At 37.8% G+C, this 23552-nt stretch overlaps 1 protein-coding gene across 1 annotated transcript in view; it reads right to left on the bottom strand.

The window, feature by feature from the left end:
* NFIB (nuclear factor I/B) overlaps nucleotides 1-23552 on the bottom strand; it is a 55788-nt gene that overhangs the window by 23676 nt on the left and 8560 nt on the right. The window contains exons 4-6 of the mRNA XM_010134847.1: nucleotides 12450-12581; nucleotides 10733-10917; nucleotides 4-29 (exon numbers count right to left, since the gene is read on the bottom strand). Of these exons, the coding sequence (XP_010133149.1) occupies nucleotides 4-29; nucleotides 10733-10917; nucleotides 12450-12581 (343 nt within the window). The remainder of the gene's footprint in view (nucleotides 1-3; nucleotides 30-10732; nucleotides 10918-12449; nucleotides 12582-23552) is intronic.

Raw genomic sequence — 23552 nt, forward strand, 5'->3', positions numbered from 1 at the left:
TTCCCTACTACTTGACCACTGCTGTTAGGCTACAAAACAAAACCAAAAGAATGCCTTGTGAAACATACACATTGTGTTTAAGGAACCTACCCACCTATGTTGAGGTTTTGCAGGATGCCCTTCACCACAGTACCTTTTTGCTGGAATGCGCCATTTTAACAAAGCTATGAATTTCTATGTGGTATTTTCAGCAGACAGATCCCTCCTCAGACAGGTAGAACATACTTAAGTAGCTGTTCTTTTTGGCATGATTTCTTTCTTGCTGGATGCAGCATGCAGCAGATGATTGTTTCAAAATGTATTTGCTGTTCATACAGTGGCTATAAACCACAGTAAATCCCACAACAGCAGGATTAAGCTGACCAGGCTCAGGCCCTAATATACGAAGTATTAAGAGCAAATGAATGATACAAAACCTCTGTTTTCACACGCCATACCACTCTGGCTTGGAGCATAACCAAGACTTGACCACAGCTGTCCACAGAGATTACACATACTGGAAGGCTACCTAATAATTAGCATGTTTGGGAGAGGGGGAGAGGGTCAGTGCACTATAATGCATGCATCATAACATGTGGCCAAAAGCCACCTCCCAAAACCACAGAAGTGTTTAATAATGGGAACTTTGCAAGTCAAGAACATAATAAAGAGAGACACTTCTTTCATAGATACAAGAGGCAGTCTGCATATGACCTATGGTACAGATCATCAAGGCAATATGCTACTTTCTGCACATCCGAATTTGGCAACGTGCACTGGTAAATGTATGTTTATCCAGTGCTTAAACATGCCTCAGACATTCTGTGTGTCTGTGAATACTCCAGTAAATAACTTGCAGTAAAAATTAGCAACCACTAACTAGTTCTTTCAACACTGGTTGGTAACTTTTGTCTTAAACTGATTGTGTGTTCTGTGAATCATAGGTACTTTAAAATACAGCCATACAAAGTAAGAAACACTAAGAAACTTGTTATAAGAAGGATCTAGTCAAATTTGAGATCCTCAGAGTAAAGAAATGGACTGACAAAGGACCTGGTTCAACTGATACAAGGAAAGGTTAAAAGAGGTAAGTATGACTATTGTAATGAAAAAATAACTGGGCTGAGAGAATTACTGCAAGTATGTGCAGAGTTTAAATACACAGAAAAGGAAGGAATTCTTTGCAAAGTACAGGAAATATAAACTTGGGGTAATGGAACGAAATTGAGAAGGAGGAAATTTAAAATTAATAGCAGGAGAAACTTCCTGGCAGTATGATCTATTAGACTTTGCAAATGTCCCCAAGAGACAGTCTTGTTCTTTAGGACATCTAAAACGAAGCTAGAAGGAAATCCTAGATCATACAAGTGCACATGGACACCAATCTTTTATTCATAGGGACATTGAGTAGTCAGCAGACTATCTGCCGATCTAAAATGACAAGCCTTACAGCAAAAAATACACTAATGAGAAGTGCCAACAAACTACCCCTCTAAACGAAAAAAAGTCACTCCCTAAACATAACCGTATGTTTGGGAGGTGTTGAAGCAGAGAGGAGAAAACCATGGAATCCCAAGATCTTGCAAATATATAAATTGGGTGGTATTTACCACTTTTTCATTCATGTTCCTAGTTTGTGTAAGCTGAGAAGTTACTACTAGTAACAGTAATAAGTGTCAGCTGTCAAAGTAGCCTCAGAATAAGAAAGCAGCATGGATTCAAAGGAATGACAATACTTTCACAAGTAACACAATTTCCCCAAATAACTGGCATGCTACATTGTTTTATTCATTAGGTAAAACTTAACAGTTAGATAGATCTCCCCCATTATGTGTAAAAGAAATGAAAATGAGATGTGGGAGAATATATATGAGAAAACATCTAGAGAATAGCGTGGCCTAAAAGTTTCCTGAGCATCTGCTTACATGCCCAAGTGAGGAGCTCGGTAATTACAGAGGTCTTTCCTCAAGATTACAAACACATCTTTATATTACAGTAAACATACATTAAGCATGTGTCAATAAGTCCTCTTTCTTTGAGATCTATCTTAGCAGTGGCTTAGGGAATTTGATTTTTGGGGCTTTATGTTAAGACTCTGCCAGCCTCTAAAACCAGGTGTCTTGGCAGCCAGACTCTACCTGCCTTAGGAAAAAATGAAAATTTTCACTAATTTGAATTCAGAAAATCTCCAAGAGTTACGTAAAATAAATTCCCCATACAAGTGACTCAAGATACTCCAAAACTTAGAGGCAAGTATCTTCACTTGCTGATTGCGACTTGTACAGAGTTCAACTTGAGACATCTCGATTTTTTAAACAGGCTCTGCCATAGGTAAGGGAGTTTGAAGCATTTGTGGGGAAAACTGTTAGGCAGTCCTTAGGACAAGCCTTTCTGTAAAACACCAGAATTCTTGCCAGTAAGACCTGCTTGCTATGCTGAAATGAATTTTCAGTACGTGTCTCAGAAGCCTGCTGCAGAGGCAAGCCACCTCTCCTGGCTGTCCACACAGCCTGCTGGAGAGATTATTACCTCTTGTGTGCATCTGGTAACTCCTAGGTGGAGTCACTGACCTGTGACCTTAGGAGTCCTAGCTCATGGGGTGTGCTAACATATCACAAAAACAACCAAGAATCCCATACCAAAACAACCAACTTTTATCAAAAACTAAAATTCCAGGGAGTTTATGAATTAAGAGAGTCAGTGGAATCGGCTTCCAAAAGCAGCTCTGTCTCCAAAGCCAGACTCGAATTAATTAGTAGGACACAGCTGGAGAACAAGACAATTTACAGCAATGTATCACCTTCTCATATTCCCTAGTGATGCTGGTCAACAGGAACGCAATAGGTCACACGGACCCCAGCTTAGTCCTTGTGCATACAGTACAAATGAGTAAAATCTTTCTTTCCTGAGTTATAAGACAAAGAATATACTTAAACCCCATTCTCATGTAAATCATACTTTTTCCTTGTGTGATACGTAACAGCAGTGCAGTACATCACCTCACTTCACCCAAACAGAGGGTGAAATCTTGTCCTTGTTGAAATCCATGGGGAATTTGCTAGCAATTAGTGCACTTGGTTTGCTACCCCCACCAAATGTCTCGATTTCTTTTTTTTTTCCTTAATATGTTCTTAAATGGCAGGCATGGATCCATATCTATATTGCATGTAAAACTGAGTCCAGACAAAATACAACGAAACTGCGATCTGCGACCTCTAGACTGTAAAAATAAAACCTCCATGTTAAGAAAGGGGGAATTTTGTTACTGCAGTAAGTTTAATTCTTACGGTTCCAACATTTCAGACTCTGACTGCACATTAGATTTCAAACGCTTGCCTCTTAAAAATTTTGCATATTGCCACACTTCCTCAGGTATCTTCTGGCTGCACTATATGATTTATTCTGCTTTTAATTTTATAATCTCTAACATTTATTCATTTCCTTTTTCAAGTACTTAACCTCTGTTTTCACATTTGTAACATAACATTTGTATTAAAATTTTGCAGTAATGTCAAATATTGTATATTGCAATAACTGTTCCAGTGTTATTGTCTGGCAAACAAGATAAATCAAGAAGGGGTAAGCACACACAAGACAGAGCTTGGTGTACTAACGAACTTCTCTAAGTTGGGAAGCTCTCCACCTTCCCAACTTAGGTGGAAAACCTAACTTCTCCACCCACACTGAAAGTTTCCTGCACTTCGATTTTTAACTAACCGTAGCTGTAGGTAAGTATATACCTACCAGGCCTTCTACATACATAGTTCTTCACAAATCCTATCTATCTTTCATATGTTACCTATCTGAAGTCCTCCCTTGCACACAGCTTGTCATGGGAAATTTTCTTAAAATGTCAGTGTTTTTCCTGGGAGTGCTACATTTGTAAACAGTTTATGAAAAGCAGTCTCATACTTTCCCCAAATTCTGTTACATGAATGCCACTCGAGAAACCTTCCTGAAACATTCATAGTTGTCTTTCTTGCGTGCAGTGAACAACAGTGAAGCAGTTAACAAAACTGATATTTGAGTTATCATAATTAGTTTGCAGCTTAACATCATAAAATAGACCTGAATAAACAGATTACATAATTATCTTGACAGCTGCTCCATAAGCTGACATTGGTGCATTGGTTTATGCTCAATTCACACCCATGTGATTATCAGTGAAAACACAGAACTAATAGTTTGGGAAAAAAAGGTTTAGATTCTGGACTGTGGTAGCTGATAGCACTACAAGCTCAACAACACTGACTTGCTTGGATGTCTCAAGTTCTTTGAGCTTTAAGTTTTCAGTACGAAGAGGAAAATCCTCTCGTCAGAAATAGATCTCTGAAGCTGTCAATTCATAATCTTATTGAAAACTGACTGCTAGAAATAGCTTCTGTGACCTGTTGTCCTTTCAACATTTGCTATTTTGTCAAAAGATATTTTAGCACGGAAACTACGTATCCACTTGAATTAGAAGTGCAAATATTTATAGCATATCATTTAATACAAATTAATTTTGTACTTATTTAAAATAAGTTCTAGGTTCTAGTCCCAGTTTTTCCTGAAAGGATTCTTACACTCAAATGTATTACAGGTGAAAAATCAACTGTCACCATTAACTAGGGCATCAATATGTCTGTGTGATGGTTTTGCAAACAGAGAGATGATGCCTGAGGCACAAACCTCAAGTAAATTGCATGGAGGTAGTTTCGTTAGATAAACAAGTTGTACATTTGAAGATGGGAGAGGGGAAAGAAGCAAAATGAAGAAACACAATGAAGGTCTGGCAAATTTAGCCCAAATTTAGGCAGGTATATGTTTTTCTACTGTTCGATTGGAAACTAATATGATTTTCAGATCTGTGTTTTTGCCAGCTCTTTAATTCACACCATCTTGAATTGCCATAGATTAATCCATTCATGTGCCCAAAGCCAAACTTGTAACAAGTAAGGACTTTCTAAAAATCAGGATTCACTATACCTGTTTCATTGCTGGGATTTTACTAACATGTGTATTATCAGTAATTAATCAACCTCCTCTCAGACTTTGTTCACATATTTGTCCAAATATGAGCACATTTACACCTTAGGTCTTCAGTAATACGGTAGGACAGTGTTTTGTCACATAGCTCACTACTTCCAGGGTTAAAAAAATATCTCTGATTCCATAGTGAAATGGCCACACTAACATCTACAGATGAGATATCCCAACATAACAGAGATTTGACATACATATTAAACAATATTAAGTTGCTTAAATGTTAAAGTATATTTTATGTTTAAATTTGTACAGTATATTTTTTTTTACAAAATAACCATAATTGTAATTGTAATTCCAAATTCCAAATAAAATAATTCCAATTTTCCTTGGAATCTTAAATACAAAATAACTTCAAAGAAATAATCAACAAAAGCCAGAATTTGTTGTCATCTTAATCCTGTGCATGTCCTAGGTACAGCTACGTATGATACTGTGTTTGATATTTCAGAAAGAAATTTCAAGGGTTAAAAAAAAGATATGCTATTCCGGCTAACCACTATACTTGTAGAACAATACACTTGCATCTCAGAACGCAGTTTTCTTCAATAGAAACTCTGTGTTTCCCAAGAAGGTTTCCCTGTTATAGCCAGGTGATCAACCAATGAGTGCAGTTTAGATTCGGTGTGTTTGGAAATGTCATCCATTTCTTCTCAACAGTTCCTGTCCTGTGTAATGGCAAAGTTGATACTATGGTGAAGAATATAACTGAAAAATGCTATGGCAGTGTAGTCTGGGGAATATTGGTTCAATTAATGTGTTGATGAAGCTCTAGAGAATCCAGTTCTGCACATTCCAGTTCTTTTGGTACCCTGCTCATACACCAAATATCTTGTTTTAACAGTTGTCTACAAGACACAGCTATGAACCTGGAGATCATAGGTGATAAGCTCTGCCTTTGAGTCCATACCATTGTGGTCTGTGATATCCACAGAGGTTGATGGATGTTTCAGAAAATCTACAGGTAATAAGAAACTGGAGGAAGTGTCTTCCATTTTTCTAACTATCCCCACCCCTCCTCCATATCAAAAGATATCTTTGGGTTAAATGGTATTTTGTGCACTCTGGAGACTTACAGCTGTGCATTTAATAAACTAAAAATGAGCAAACTAAATACAAAGTGATCATTTACAACTGCAATTAAATCTTTAAATGCCCTGTCAGTAGATACAGTTAAGCTAGTGCTCTCACTCTACCTCCTAATTACAAACAGCACATTGCTATATTTAATCTTCAATAATTTCTTTAAAATTACAAAGAAAGGCTTTCCCAAGAGCTGAAAACTATTAAATGTCAACAAATATAGATGCTAGCTAGACCAAGAAACCACATGCACATACATCGCTTGTGTCAGTTTATTCTGCTAGTATTCTCCCAGGAACAAACAGGAAACCCTTTGAGCAGCCCAAATAGAACCTCATAAGATTCCTTCCTCGTTGCTTAAATGACTGCAGTTGTTGTACGGAAGAATGACAAAGTATCTGCCTATTCCTGAAGGGTATGCCTATCTTTCACTGAATAAAAAATTGAATACCCCACTCAGTTATAATTGAGAGGAAAATAAATGGCGTCACCAGCTTCCAGAAGCAGCTCTTCTCAAGCAGTTCAGATATTTTCGTCTTCAGAAAAAGATAAAAACCATTAAAAAGATAAAGCTGCAAAACAGCCCACATTGCAACAAAGTATGTTTTAACAGCCCTTGGGAATTTTAGCCAATGCATGGACAGCGGTTAGCTTGGACTGTAGCATGTAACAAGTGTAAGCCATTTATTGTAAGAGGAAAAGGGTCCAAGATGTAACACCACCAAACTGGAGGCAGTTTTACCGTGCCACTGAAAAGTGCATATTGCAGAAAAAATATATCAAAATTTGAGTAAACTTCATAATGCAAACTCAAAGAGCTTGCAAGATTGTCTGTTTACTTGGATCACTGAGGAAAAAAAATTCTCAGTGACGCCAGGATGTCCTTCGGCAGGTTTCACCTTAACTGTTTGCTTTACCACCTTTTTCCTCATCACACTTGCTGACCCTTCTTCTATGATTCACCACACTTTAATCAGGAAACTACTCCATTTAACTCGACAGGGCATTAAGTTTGGAGCTTTTGAGTTTGACTCCAGCCACAGAAGTGTTGTTATGCTTGGTGATTTGTTCAGGCTCATTTGAAATCTGATTTTGATACTGTATATTGATTCATGCAGTCTTGATTATTAATGCATTTCAAGTGTGTGCAGATCTGTGTGTGGGGGAGTGCACATGTGTACATACACACAGAGGAGGTGTTATTTCCCCAGATTAAAAGATTCACCTATCTGGAATCATTCAAAAGGAAATACATGTTCAAAATCTTAAAATCTCAATACACTGTAGATGGATAAACACCCTAGGTGGATTATGCACATACGGATAGATTAGCTTTTGCTGAAATTTATAACGAGGAACCAGTATCATAATACACCCATAAGCACCCATCATAATACATACTCACACACACAATCTCATCCAGTGCCTCGCTAAGAGTTAAAATAAGTATAATACAAAGGGGTCAGCAGAATTACTTAATTAGTGGAAAGTACAGTGGTTTTCAAAACCTTGGGAACTCTGTAGACTAATACTCAGAGGCAAGTCCAGCTCTATATATAAAAAGGCCCACTTCTGTTCAGTACATTTGCTTATTTATTCTCCAGATAGAACAGGGGATAAAAAGCAGATACGCATGAAAACAGCAGCCACAGCGCTCTTTTGTTTAGGATCATCCATTGTTGAATCACTTTGCACTGCAGCCAAAGGTCCTGTTAGAACTTCTTGACTGTTCGTCAGACATAATTTGGAGTATTTAACATTGTGTCAAGAAAATTGCCCACTGCTTCCCACCATGAAAACCTATGTAAGCTCTGTATCTTTAAACTAATTTTACTTAAAGTATTCCATTGAATAGCAATGTCTCACTATAATGAGTGCAGCGGCAATGTAATTAATCTCAAAATTGCTGTGGGGAGTACAAGGCATCTTCATTGCTTGTCGTAACAATCTAAATTAGTGTATTATTGAAAGACGTTAGGGAGGAAGAGTTGCTTTTAGGTAAATGCTGTCAGGGTATCCATCCTTTCTATTTCTAAAGCTGAAATTAAAACTACCATCATAGTTCTCCTTTTGAAATCCAAATGAGTATGTTTTGAGGTGGGAATGTATAATTAAATTTGATGTGATATTCCTAAATGATGCGGTTTTGCATTTTATAACAATTAAATTTGTTTGAATAAAAATTCATGTTTTCCTTACAAAAGAAAAACTGGTTTGGCTCAAAGCATGCCATTCTATCAGAACAATTTCTTTTTGTCACTGAAACTTCACAGACAGCTGCTTCTTCTTCTCCTAAGCAAAAAAAATATTCTTGCTGGTTTATTTTTGTACTATCGTCCTTTAAGCGTTCTATTTAGAGCTATTTTGACTAGGCATGCAACTCCTCTAATGTACAGTATAACTCAGAGGTAAACTTTAAAGAATTGAATTTAAAAGAGATTCCACTAATAATAGTGATTAATGATAATAAATTGAGGAGAATAAACGATGCAGATGCCTGTAATCCTGTACTTGGTGTTTTTAAGCCCTGTCCCTTCTTCTCAGGAACTGAATCTAACATCAATTGAAATTAAAAACGTTACCCAAATATAAAGGTTATGAAAGGTGATGAAAGTAGTAAATTATGCCAGTTTGTCCAGTTATTCCTCATGGTGCCACAACACAAGAATATGTGTTTTCAGTTTGCTACTGTTCTGAAAAAAATCAGCAGAGCCAAACTTTATCTTTTAAGGTCTAAAGATTAATCATTCAAATGTAGGTAAGGGAAGAGAGTAAGATTCTTGTCAGGCACAGAGTTGAAAGTGTTTCTCTTGCTCAGTGAATATACTCCCCAATAGACACAACACAGCACATTTGTCAACTCTCTGAAAGAAAGTCAGACACTTCATTTAGACGTTGTATTTTTTCAGCAATGATCCAAAGAGTAACACTGAACAACCCAGAGAGATTATCACCTAGTCTGCTTTTTTAATGTATATATAAGAAATCAAAATGTAAGTTTAAAAAGCAGTGAATAATTAAAGAAGTGCATAACAGTAAGGGCCTGATTTTAATTTGCATAATTTTTCCCTTAATAATGCCTAATTAAGACATCAGTTTAACAAAAAAATTTTCAACAGAACTCTAAGATTTTCTGTGCTGAATTAACGTTAAGGATTTTTAATGGCTGTCTTAATTAGACTTTGTTATTCATGGAAATTTTACACAAATTAAAATCAGGTCCTGCGTGCAACATTCCCAGCTGAGTCTCAGCAAAAATACTACATGGGACTGAAAGATTTTCAATCTGTCCATAGATAGCAATTTGTATTCAAAAGCTGACGTACTCTGTTTTCACTTTAAGTTTTACTTCGCATTAATATTGTAGTCAACAAATCTCACATAGTTGGGATTTCTCGCTTCAAAATATCTTTTTTTCAACATGTTTTTCATGCAGTTGGACCAGAGCATTAACCCTTGGAGACAATAGCCACAATGACCTTCTGAATAGCCCAGAGGGGCTGTATCTGTTATTCAACATAGAAAGTATAATTCAGTCTCAATTTCTATTGCTGTTGCACTTTAAATGCATGCTGAAAGGCCTCTCATTATTGGTGACAAACAAAACAAAACAAAACCCAAAACAAAACCCTCTCAGAGCAACCCCTTCATCACTGCTAAGACAGTCCTTCCAAAAGAACCTAACCCTTAGGAGCAGGAAAACCTGGCTGTTGTCTCTTTGGTTTATATTCCCAAGGTTCTTCCAAAAAACATGCTAAAGCACAAGCTACAGGGGTCCAGAGGAGTCCTTCAGACATGGTATCAAAACAAACGAACAAAAAAAAAAAACCCAAACAAACCCAGCCTAAGCAGCAAAGATTGTGGCTCATTACACTGCCACTGGAAATATTCTGAGTATTGACAGACCAAGTCTCAACTGCAGTTTATCCTACAGCGCAGATCACATGCTAAAGCTATGTGATGATGCGATCATGAAAAGTTGGTTTGCACACAGTCCTTCACAAGTTACTTCACTAATGAAAACCACATTAATTTCCCATATCAATCACAAGTCTGGTGTAGCTGTATTTCCTGGTGCAGCAGCCAGGAACTCACCTGTTACTGCATGTTCCCTACAAAAGGAAGAAGAAAATGCTTTTGTGAGTCTGTGATGTCCTCACTACAGACATGTCTTTGCACCTGTGCAAAGAAATGTCAGGTGCCTACAAAACAGGGCAAGCATTACCTTGCCAGAGTTCATTTTCACTGTTGGTCTAATGCACCTGTGTGTCCATGAGCTTGCGGGAGTGCGCATGTACGTATCGGTGGCACTCCTTACTCCAGCACAGGCTTTGTCCCTGGCGGATCTGCGCAGCTACAAAGGTGCTCAGCCTGCTGGTGTGGGGTGTGGGACTGTCCTGCTAATTGCTGGGGGGTCATTCACCACAAGTATTTTTCTTACTCTTGACAGAGGAACAGCAAGTGTTGCAACAGACCTGCACCATTTATTCAACCATGCTGAACGGGAAAAGTTTATGGATTGCTTAGGCGCCAGCTCTCAGCTTGTTCTGAGACCAAAACTAGTGATATACCAGTCTAAAATGCCCTGGAAGACACACACTCCTTATAGGATTTCTTTTGTAGGGTTTTCATTGTTTTACAGTACCTGGCTAGTCTGCGGGCTGGACGGGTCGTAAGAAGGTACATAATTCTTCAGAGTATCCTGAGGATTCAGATGGGGAGGATATCTGATCGTTGGATGGGAGAAGTAGCTAGATGGGGCAGGAGGGAGAATAGCTTGTGCTGGAAATGGCAATGGTGAAGGTGGAGGTGGAGTTCTAGTTGAGATGACTGGAGAAGATAAAATAAAATTAAAATTACTTTGCATCTTGTTTCTTCTAAAATTCTTCACCTCTGTGTTACAGCAAGAAAAACAAAAAGTCAGTTATAAATCAGTACACTGCACTCCTGCTTCACTGCATCTTTACAAGAAAACTTACATGTCCTCCCATCACATCATCCCAGGCAATGGAAAGTGCTACTGTTTCAAATTCATAAATACCGTATCTTGGTTCGGTTTTCTGGATTAAGCCATCATATTTTTTCATTATTTCTTTAAAAAGTAATTATTTTCCAGTATAAAAGACATTTCATTTATACAGTTTTCCATCTGGAGCCCAAATAAACAAAACAAATATTTTACTCAAGAAATACAACCAACAGAGAAAACCAAAGTCACCAAGTCCTAAGAAACAGGTAGTGATTCCTCACAGCATTGCACTCCATGGGCCTCATGTGGGGATGGAGTAATAACTACTCATCAATAATGCCACAAATATTAGCTGATGTTTGTGAAAACACTGAAGAACATTCAGGGCCCAGGAAACCAATTCTTCCAATAAAAATATCACTCACAAATAAAAAAGCACCTACCCTATACACATCTTTCTTTACGTTCTCCTTCTTCCCAGCGCCTACAACCACACACTTCTCTATCTATAGATTGTATGTTATGTCTAAACAGCCAGCAATGTTTTCACAGTGAAAGGAATGTACAGCATGTCCTCCTGCTGCCCAGTTGTCTGGCGTCAAAGCAGAGAATGTTTGTCTATCACACTGCACAACAACCTCAGATCTGTTTTACTCGTCCAGTCACTCAGCTTTGCTCAAGAAATGAATCCCTTTATATGCAGTTTATAAGGAAACACGGTGAAGGGAGACTTTCAAGTTTGCATCTGAAGAATCAGGGTCATTCTGACCTCATTAAACAGCCCATGATGCTGGAATTGTCCTGTCACTCCTGAAAAACCCTCAAGATAACATGCATTCTGTCCATTTCAAGCATCCCCTTCACACTTTAAGTGAAATTTCTTTATGGATTTACTATGGATTTCAGAAAACAGATGTTGAAAAACATTTATCAGGACTCCAGCTTTTTAGACAGGACATTCAAAAGAAGCACTGGTACTTAATTCATTCTGTCACATAGTTAACATGGTTGTGACTTGTCTATTAAATCCTACCCATTCTGGCATTTAAATATATCACTATCATAGCAACAATAATTAAAAGGATGTAGGTGGATAGAGGAAAGACAGGGAATATTTTTCCTCCATCAGTTTCTTCACGCAATTTACAGTATTTTATTCACTGGTTAATCCTACATTCTTTCTAATGACTTGCAGCAGTCAGACTATCTGAACTGAGTTTAATGAGCATTCCTGGAAGGATACCCCAACCTTTTCTGTTTCTTCTCTCTTCAGTATTATAAATGGGATTAGGTTTCTAAGAAAGTCTGCAAAAGTGCATCCCAATCTCATTGTATGAAAGGACAACAGATCAAATGAATAGGGAGGTACTTCTTCCTCCTCTATAACTCTCACCACTGTGTGCAACTCCCGGAATTCCTGGGTGGTGATGCTGGGGAAAAGTGCTCAGTCTTGGTGAAGAATCCTGGGGAGAAGTAGGACTAAACAAAGGCTTTTCAGGTTTCTTCATTGTAGGAGAAGACATATCTGCAATAGAAAAACAATTGAACAGTGAGTGACATTAGCTTAGAAGCCCATCCCAAGACGTATAAATGTGTAGACTAAAGATATTTATTTTTATTGTTCTTGTATAAATATTGTTTGGTGACCCAAATCCCCTATGACCCATGCTATTTTGAACTATTGCTTTCAAATCTGAGAATGAATAACAATTCCATAACTGGTCTTTCTCCTCTAAAACAGAAAATACATACTTTTCATACCAAGCAATCCAAACAGTGAAGAAAAGCATGTCTTCAGAACCTCCCTAGACACTTCTCAGCTCTGTAGAACATCACCAAATCATCTGCTTCTCCAACAGCCACCTAATATTTTTATTGCATTTTTAATCGAACACCTACACCCAGGTGTGTACAGTAACTGCTGTACACATGTCGGTTTATGGTATTTATTACCTTGGGTTTTTTCTCAAAACCCATCCCTCATCCTTCCCAAAGCCATAGTGAAATAATATAAGGTTCCTAAGAATACACGATACGTTAACTTCTCTATCTTGTATTTTCCATGTCTCAAGTATCAGCCTTCCCACCTCATCCATCCAGTTTCCCTATGAACAACAACATGTCTTTAGAGCTCGGTGTGTGAAGATAACACAGTAGTAGGGACACGTGTGATTTCTGTCATGCAGAGTTATTGATATTGAATAAAGCAAAATACTGTATTCTTTCTGAAAGTTTAAATTGACATTTGCTGCACTTTGCACCAAACTATTTTAAAGTCAATATCCTAAGTGGGTTCCATTTCAAATCAATGGGACTAACTCATATTTAAGGCAAAGGTAATTTCTTAAGTACTTTCCTTATTAGACCCGGACCACATTGCAGCTGACTTTCTTACATGGACCATGTTAGCCCTTACGGTGATTTTGGCACTTTTAATATTGGCACATATTCCCGCTATTCTGGGGGGCATACAGTTATCTTGGAAGTCAAAGACAGGCCTGCAAAATCTGAGTGTCTTACTGAGACCAAACTGGACCAGTGCCTTCTGAATTGGCACAAGTTTAAGAGCGGGTTTTCACCCTGAAAGCTGTATTTAGAGCAAAACCCAACAAACTGAGAGACTGCTTGTCCACTCTGTCCTATCCCACTGTCAAGCCCTGCATAAGGCACTGGCACTAGACCCAGAGCAGACTCTGCCAGTGTCCCTCCACCATCTCCCTGTAATAACTACCCTGCTCCCCTTTAGACCTGACGACTCAGTCTACTAATTTCCTAGATGTCCTGAAAGGTTCAGCAAGCGTGAGGAATTGCTTTACAATGCAGCAATTCGGCACTAATTCAGTCTTAACAGAAATGACTATGGTTACTGTATGCTTTTTTATTATCCTGATACGTTGCAATTTTATATAGTTATCAAAAACACTGAGTGCTGACAGCAGCACCTCTAGCTGTCCTATAAAAATTTAGTAAATAAATTGCTGTTGAAGAAGAAAATGGAGGAATATTTTGTTCCTTTGAATCTATCAGCAGGTAGCAAAGACAAAGGTGTCAAACTGTTACAGTTTTGTTGAATACATCCTGTTAAGCTAAGAAATATTTTTTTAAAATTCCAAGACTGAATTTTTTTTAAATTGAGTTTTGCATAGGCAAACCATGATAAGAAGGCACATTAATTCTGGAATGATGTTAAAATATTTCATTACATTTTATTTTCTGTTCAAATGACAGCCCTAGCTTCTTCACATAAAGACCTAGTACCATCAAAGAAAGAAAATTCTCATACCTCCACAACAGAGGTAGGGTTTTATAAAAGCCCAGGACAAAATTAACCAGCTGTTGTCTTTGTACTGTGGTTCTGTGCATGCAGAAACGCTGTAATGTCACAGTCTGAGAAAAACAGATGTGTGCCTAACAGCTCGTATACACAGACTCCCACTGCAATGCTGTGGTCATCTGCAGTTGTACAGAACTCAGCAGTGACCAAATATCTTGTTACTCTACCAGATATATGCTATCACAAATGACAGAATGTACAAACAGTTTAATTTTATTCCATATTAGAAGTACTGCACTTAAGTCTCTCTAAGGAAAAAAAAAAACCAAAAAACCAAAACAAAAAACCACCCCCCTCCCCCCCCCCGCCGCCCCAAAAAAAAAACAAACACAAAAACATGGCCTAGGAAGTATAAAATCTCTTCCTTATGTAAACCTCATATTCAACAAAAGAACTCAGGAAAGAAAGAGCTGCCTAGCTCCTGAAGGTCTACGTGTGTCAGCTGCTCTGATGTCTGGAACACAGGAGAGATTTAATTCGGCTGTTGACTGTTACGACATTAAACAACCATAAGTTGTTGTGTTTTTCAAAACCGAAATATTTTAGTTCGTCAAAAGCAGCAGGCTATATGAAACACATGTAATCAGAGTATCCATTAACCCCCCAGTGGCATCACTAGTTTGAAAAGAATCTACTGAAAAGATGATTGGTGACTGTGATAGCCCTAGCATTTGTTTTAAAAATGTGTAATTTATTCCTCTCCTACTTTACGGAAGAATTGTGGTTAGCACACAGAAAACTTGAATTACAAAGACATGCATGAATTACAAAGCAATGGCAGTGAACTCATACAGAAGATTGTTTCCTCATCAAGGTGAATGTAACTGGTAGTCAGAAATGGAAAATACATCAGTGCCATAAAAATACTCATTATCCATCAAAACAGTGACTTTAGCACACCCTGCACAGCAAAACCCCATGAAGTACTTTCAGAAGAAGTCTCATTGTGTGTAACACAGGCAACTGCAAAGAATAACAGCTGAAGTGCAGGCAGCAGCTTCTTTGCTAAAACAATGCACTTCGCATTCAGAAGTAATTCACATAGCCCCTTCCCCTCCACAGCCCCCTGGTGTGTGCCTGGTCATCGTAACGGAGCGGTCATCCTCTTGCCACTGCCAAAGAACAAACGCAACCAACGAGAGAGACAGAACTGTGACTGTTGGTATAGGTTAGAAAGAAAGGCTGCAGCCGTCTCCTCCTTGACCAAGAGAGGAGGCTTAAAGCTCTAACAGAAAACATGCAAGCTACACTTCTTTGGAGAGTTACCAGCTACAAAAAGTGGGAAAAAAAATTAAAATGCAAAACAGTTTTTCACTGTCTTTAATTTTGCTTGTAAGAAACAGTGCTTTAAATAAAGTGACGGTGAGACTTCATATGATTTTACTAGTAGCTTCTACATCATAGAAAACACACATTTTTCTCATTTGAAAACATTTTCCATATGAGCTATAGTCTAGTAGCTGCATGGAGCTTAGCTATATATTGATAATTACATAATGAATGACAAACAGAGGTCATAAAAATAGGTCACTCGCACTCATGTCTGTGTCAAAGCTTCAGGAATGCGATTCCAATCATTACTACTTTGAGAATGAAAATAGCAGTTTTAAGTGTGATTTATTTTTAGACTTTTGGAAAAAATGCTAAGTACAGATGAAAAACATAAAGATGCCAACTTGGACAAAGTTATCAAAGGTCCATATTAATCAGACACTGTGCCCTGTCCTGCTGAGAATTTTCCTCAAATGTGAAAAATCGGATTTTTTTTTTCCTCAGTGCTGTTCCAAATCACTCTTGCCTGTTTCTCGTATTACTGTGGAGATACAGTATGTATGCACCCAAACAGGTAGCATGTTATTCATGTTAAAGCATCCCATCAAACAGAAAAGGGTTTATGCAAATGAAAAGAGTTAGATCATCTCAGCTCCCAATGAGGTAAATCTGTCCGCATATAAGGCAGCAAAGATGCTGTGAAGCAGAGCGTATGTAGCCTGTTCATCAGCAGCTTGCACAAATGGTGCTCCAGATGTATAGCTGTTCAAGACAGCCCAAGACAACAATCTTGATCAATTCTAAAGTGATAAAATGCTGCAGGGAAGGTGTGCAGAAATGCATTTACATTAGCCTTTAATGAAACTACTGTTCATTTCCAAAGAACCTTAGGAAACACTAATGAGATGTGAGTTTTGGTAATCTCCTCATCAAAGCAAAGACCCTCTTCCTCAGTCTGAAGCAGCTTGTCATCCAGGCAGCTCCTGGGGTGAATGTCACCTTGGCATACCACTTGGCAAGCCACCTGACTGGAATCAGCCAGTGATCCAGGGCAAGTTCAAACATCCACCTGACTGTTTCTGGACACCTGATCTGCTTTCTTGCTCACCACCACAACGTGGCAGCTTCTCTTTCTTGCTCATGAAACATGCTCATGAGCAGAGTAAGAAGAAACCATATACAAATATTAAATCTCTTTTAATCCAGTTTATTATTTAACTCTTCTTATTAATAGCTTTTCTAGTGCTTAGTTTCATAAGTCTTTCCTTACAAGGTGTGCTCCTGCAGACAACAATCTGGAAGATTCATTTGCAACTCATTAGCATAGTTTTCCTCTAAAGAAAGCAAGATAAAACTACATTCATCTTACTGTATATATATATATCACACGAGTGAAAGCAGGAAAGCTATAGAGTCCACAGCACCACTGACAAGCACCTTTCATGCTCCAGTTTTAAAAAAACTGTTCTTTTCCCAGAGTCAGTACCTAGGATACACTACATACATCACATTCATCTGGGCATCAATTTCCACTGCCTCCACCACATCTGGTAGGCACACTTGTGCGAAGCATGTGTGAAAATTTAAGTAAGATTTTAAATTTAGGCTGGATAGCTGGGTGATGATGATGAGTCATGACAAATCCCACTGTGCTCAGGAAAATCAGTTTTGGTTTACATCTGTGTATGTGAAGAACAAGCAGAGCCACTCTGTGCAGGCAGAGCCAGCATCACCAGTTTTCAGATGTGCTCATTCTTATTTCCTTTAATGTTGTAAGCATTTTTTAATGTTGTGAGCATATTTCTCAACTGTATGTTGTAAAAAGGCACCTAACACTGAATATTGACAGCTGAGTGACTCTAAAGCACAACCACCTCTCATTTGTAAGAAAAGGGCTTTGTTATAGCTGTCCTAAAGACTTGGCACTGGTGCTGGATGGAAACCAAGAATCCCGAAAAATCAAAATATTTTAATTCATTTATCTTTTTCATGGAAAAGGAGGCATATTTTTGTGAACAAAAAGAAAAGACATATGTGCTTGAACAGCTTGGTGTCTGAGATACTTGATGCCTAGAACAGAGAAAGACTTACTAGACTTCCTGTTCAAAATCAGGCAGAGATCGGAAGGCCTCCTAAAAATTTATTTATTTTCATGCAAAATTCATTTCTTATCATCTATGTTTTCCTGAGTGGAAAAACAAAATAAAACACACAAGCAAACAAATAAATCACGATCAGTTCCGTTCCGTGACCTTCTGAGACATGTATAGCAATTCTTAGTATGAAGGCCTTTGTACTGACTTTTGAGCGAAACAGTGATGTCTTACATGAAAATATATCTGTATGTTGCTTAGCAGCTGAGAGCGTCCTGAACTGGTAGAGCAGCCAGTGTGACAGTTTGAAGAGAACTGCTCCTCTCTTCACATTTAATAACCCAATCTCTGTTTTAGTTTTGCTTCTACATCAAGAGTAGAAAAGCATTTTATATAAGAAAATTTTATACTAGAGCAGAATATTTCAGTGTACACAGATCTGATAACCTCTCATCTTCAAATCAGCCTACTTTGCGCCAATGTGATTTTCATAGGAGCACCTCCAATACTGCACAATCCAGTCTACCAGACTGTGACTCTGGTTTTCCTATCAGGAACCATGCCCCAGGCTAATCAAACACTCTGTTGTGCTGTTTTGCCATTTGACAACAGAGAAACCATTTCAGTGTAATATCTTTTGTGATTTGTCGTGAATAGCCTAAGAAAAGGAACTAGACTATGCCATTTTCGGTACTGCAGTCTGGCGAGCAAAACACTACAACATGGCAATTCAGAAAAGCTACAGCAAAACGAGAGTAAATTTCTTACACCACCAAGTGAATTATTCCTCTATTCTCTATTAATCTTTTCTAATAAATTACACTATTTTATTTTACATTGCTCAATAAGTATTAATGTATTTAAGAGAAGAAAATTATGTGAGAACTTTCAAACAACTGAAACATGGGAGTCAGAAACCCTTTAGATGGAGTAAACATTACTCTTCCCATCCTTACCCACGTGCAGACTTGCAGAATGCTGCCTCCACTGCGAACAGTTAACATTCTGTGGGATACGGTAACCTTGATTTTCTTTTCCACAGCAGAAAGAGGTTTGGACAAAAGATAGAAGGCTTGTATCTAACTGTCCTTATCTCCCAGCATACTTGGGCAGCTGGGGGGTAAGAGGACTGAAAATCCAGGCAAGCCTCTATACGAAAAAGTTGTAGGATATTTTCTGATAGCACGTGACTAACTATATAAAGGTGTACAACCAAATTTCTACATTGCATTCCTGATTATCCTACTTTTTACAGACAGAAAGCAAAACAACTCACTACAGTTCCTGTTAAAATTACATAGACTGCCTTTTGAAAAGTATAATTCTCATGCATGATTACTTAAGTTAGGGTAATTTGGAAAGTTGCACGCACATTTCCTAGAATTAAAAACTTTTTTTTTCAATTTTTGAGTTTTAACAAGAGACAGTTTATAAACCAGGAGAAAAGGTAAACCATGATGGTCAGATTAGAACATTATATTGAATACGAACACATCAAAAAAATCCACGTGGCAAAGCAATTTCAAAAAATACCTAATAGTAGGATGGGACATGCAGACCTCATCCTATAACGGTTGTTTGACAGTATCGTATGACATGTAAGTAATTAACTGCCATACTGAAAAGATTATTCCTATTTAAATTTATATCTATTCCCACTAAGATTAGGCTGAAATTATGGCACACTATCCTGCAGGAACAGTGGGCATCAATTCTTCATTCTAATCCCTGCCACTCCCTGTCAAAGAGCAACTGCAAACCTAGGAAAGGTTCACAATACAAATGGCTAAGTTATCACACCCGCATTGTTTCTTGTGAGGAGAAAAAAGTACATTTTATTCCATGCACTGATCTGCTGGTGTAAAGCTGGCCTATCAGAACCACTGTCCAGCTGTGAGACACTCAAGACACAGGTGCCACCATGGAGAGCCGGGCATTGCTGTTGGAAGAAGGTGAGAATGACTCCACCAGCTCTAACCCACAGGGTCTGGCAGCAGTGTGCCAGACTCCATCTCTGCAGCCTCTCATGCCTTGCTTCTTCAATTTATCCAGCCACCTCTGTACCAGCACTGTCCATCAGATGTTGCATGGGAAGAACTTGGTAGTAATTCAGAGCTCAGTGGGGTATCTACCTGTGTAAACACGGAGCGGGCACCGCAAGTAATGGAGCTGACTTTGGACATAGAGACAAAAAGCAAGAGACCAAAATGACAACATTGCTGCCACAAAGAATGTATTATAACAAATATATTTAGTGTCATTAACAGGGCCACGTAACGCTGCAAGTACTCTGCACTGCATAAATAACCCTCAAGCATTTACAGTGGCTTCTACTTTTTTATTTAACCTAACACTTCAGAAATGGACTGGGCCATTTAATTGTCTAGGAATCATGGCTAGGAGATGTGATTCCAGTAGATAACTGTGATCTAAAAGTGTTGTGGGAGACTGTGAAAAAATTTTATTAAAAAGTCAAACAAATTATAAAGACTTTAGAGTACATTTTAGTCATTTATTAAATTATGCTACAGAAAGTCATCCAGACTCCAAGGGAAAATGCACAGCTATAACATCTCATGTAATGCTGAGAACCCAAGGAACTTGGCTAGAAAATGAAATCAATATTGTAACCTTAACTGAAAAAGTCAGAAAATATTCCCAGTTTCTACTGTAATAACATTAAAGAGGCATTTGAGATAAAACAATATAAGGGAAGTCATTGATTTAGAAGCATTTAGATATTAGCATTAGGTTATGGCATCTCCTTTTTATTACTATTATATTCTACACCGGTAATAGTTTAGGAAGGTTTAATAGGTGTGCTATAGTAATTTAATTGTAGGTCCATCCGGGGAACGGTTTTCAACTGGGATAAAATCATTAACTCACACTGAAATATACTACTTTGATCAAGTTTGATACAGTTTGTATGAAAGTAGTAAAAACGAGAAAATAAGAACCTTTTCAAATATATCTGTGTACACAGCATGGAAACAAAGAATCTGTCAATGAAGACAAAAAGCAGAGGTGCCTAAAAAAAGTTGCAATATGTAGACTAGATTAATTTTTTCCATCTCATGTATGTACCATAACGGGGCGGGGGGGGGAAGTCAGTGCAGATACCTATTATTCATAAGATACTAAATACTTATTCTTTTGGTAACTGAAGATATTCTGTACCACACCAGTTATTTCATACAGAATAGTAAGTAAGCTTCAATTTCTAATAGGAGCTGATCAGTTTCAAACATACCAATGAAATTTCTTATTCAGCAATATCAGAACAGGACAATTACATATAATAGCTACTGGGACAAGTCGTGCATCAGGACATTGATTTTATCACTAATTTCGATGAAATGACTTCTACGGTCACCATCAAGGAAATAGGATGTTGCCCTATTGTGAAGTTCATCACAGAGTAAGTGATGAACACGATAAATATCCTTTTACACCTACATCTTTCATTGATGTGTATGGGAGATGCGTATACTAGCCCTGACTATATTCAAATCACATTAACTATATTCAAAAACATTAAGTAATAGGCCTTGACACAACATATTAACCAAAACAAAAGACAAAGAACCTATATTGAGATTTTTTTTTTTTACAGTGCACTTTATTGAGCAAATAACAGCCATTTCCAGGAAGGCAAAAAAGCAGATCTTTTTGTATGCTTCCTACTGTATTTCCTACTATATTTGTCTTTGTATTACTAAACATCTTATAACTCTTCATTCATTCAGAAACCGAAGTGTACATGGGCTGAAGGAAAAGTCAAGTCCCTGCTCTGCCCAGAATAGAAACTTCCTCATCTGCTGCTCTGAATATCAGAAGTTACTTATCAACAAGTTGTAAATTGGTCTGAAGTTATTCTAAGAACAGAAAAACAGATATAATCTCTGTTCCTTTATTTTTTGAGAAAGTATAAACTTAACATCATCCTCACCCAATAATGGACAATATAAATTTTCTTGATGTACAAGCAACTTCACTCATTTGAAGTTAATGGGTTTAGTGTCCTATTTATGGCATTTTTTCTCTTTCTCCAATTTTTTAATTAAATAAGATTGGAAGTTCCTTCACCTATTTTTCTATACCTAGTGCCTTTCAAGCTCTAAGGATAAGAAAGCACTCTTCACCTTTATGAAAGTAATGTTTAACTTATTTTACATACCAGCAGTTTTTCTCGTAAATTTGCCACTACGGAAAACCACAGTAAATCAATTCTGTGTTGTTTTTAGATTTGATTTAACTATTATAGCAGAACTATTGATTTTTAACGAGTAGTCATAATGCCTGTTCATTGAATACTACCAATGTCTTGTTCTGCGACCAGGAAGAAAGAGGAGAACCCAGCTTGAGGCCTCCCAGGTCTTCCTTGTCAATGCTATTGTTTGTCACCATGATGCCACTTGCAGCATCAGAGCAGCCAACAGGCTAAGAGAAGCCATGGCTAAGAATCTTTTCCAGAAACACACTTTGAAAAGTTATTCTTGGTGAAAAATACCTCCCATTTTATGAATGTGAAGTTATGAAAACTCATCAAATGGCAGCATTTGACTACTGTGCACACATTATAGTAGTTAAAAACACAGAAAATTCAGGTAGATCCGTAAGGTGTGTATGGGTGTGTATATATATATATATATGAATGTATGTGTGTGTACACACTGATAAAAGATTATCTCAAAATGTTAAAAAACACAAAAGCAGATGTAACAGAGGTTACTAACAACATAAATTTCTTTAAAACATGCTTTCACATACAAGTATTTTGAGAACTCAGGCTGATTCAGAAAAACAGAAATACATTTAATAGATATTCATCAAGATAAACCTTCGCAAGATGAATTCATCTGTTAGATGGAAACTACGAGTTTCTAAAGCATTAGCCTTCAGAAGGAGCACCATGAGATGGAAAAAGTCCTGATCTCTGTCCAACACAGTCCACCAAAAAGCCAAGGTGACCTGTTACTGTTCTCAACTCCTGGACCACATTAACTACTTCCTCTTTTAGTTCCCTCACTTCAGAAATGAGAACATCCATCTTTGAGAGTCCATGAGAAGAAGGCCCAAGGAGGAAAGAGCCATCAGGAAGGACCCCAATGGGTAAGGAGTGTCCAGTGGGTGGGGAGAAATCAAAAGGGGACAAGTGTCCAGAAGAGGGGTATCCAACAAAGGGGTTCGGGACCTGAGAAGTGGAGCATCCAACAGCTGCTGGCCAATCAACAGGTGAAGGCGGTCCAGCTATTTCAGTTTTAATGGTATGCTGGCATCTTGACTCTTGACTGTTGGTAGAGGTGGGTGAGGTGTAAGAGAGTGAACATGATGAAGAAACTGTAAAATTAAAATTCACTTCATTGTATATTGACATTCAGTATTTCCAGACACCTGACTACTACAGAAATCCAAATCCACATGAATCTCTCCACTTTTTTAATGACCAGAGTCCTTTGGTGATAAACCCTATTTTATTTATTTACAACATACACAATGTTGTGGCACTAGAAGAGTGAAACTGATCTCAAGGACAAATACTGAAATTGTCTGCAATTACGTTAACGCACTTTGTGAAGCTAGCTTTTAGAAGGGAAGCCGTAGATGCACAGGCTGTGCTCTGTTCTTCTAAGACTCTTATTTCATTATGAGTTAAGGAAAAGGTACCTGATTTACTTACCAGTTAGTAAATAAAGATCTGCACCAACCGAACTTAGCCTATTAGATCTGAAGTATTTTTTGTCCATTGCAGTAGGTGCTAGTTTATATTTTTAATAACTTTCTCTTCCAAATG

This window comes from Buceros rhinoceros, unplaced genomic scaffold, assembly GCF_000710305.1.
Source record: "Buceros rhinoceros silvestris isolate BGI_N320 unplaced genomic scaffold, ASM71030v1 scaffold42114, whole genome shotgun sequence".
NCBI lineage: Eukaryota > Metazoa > Chordata > Aves > Bucerotiformes > Bucerotidae > Buceros > Buceros rhinoceros.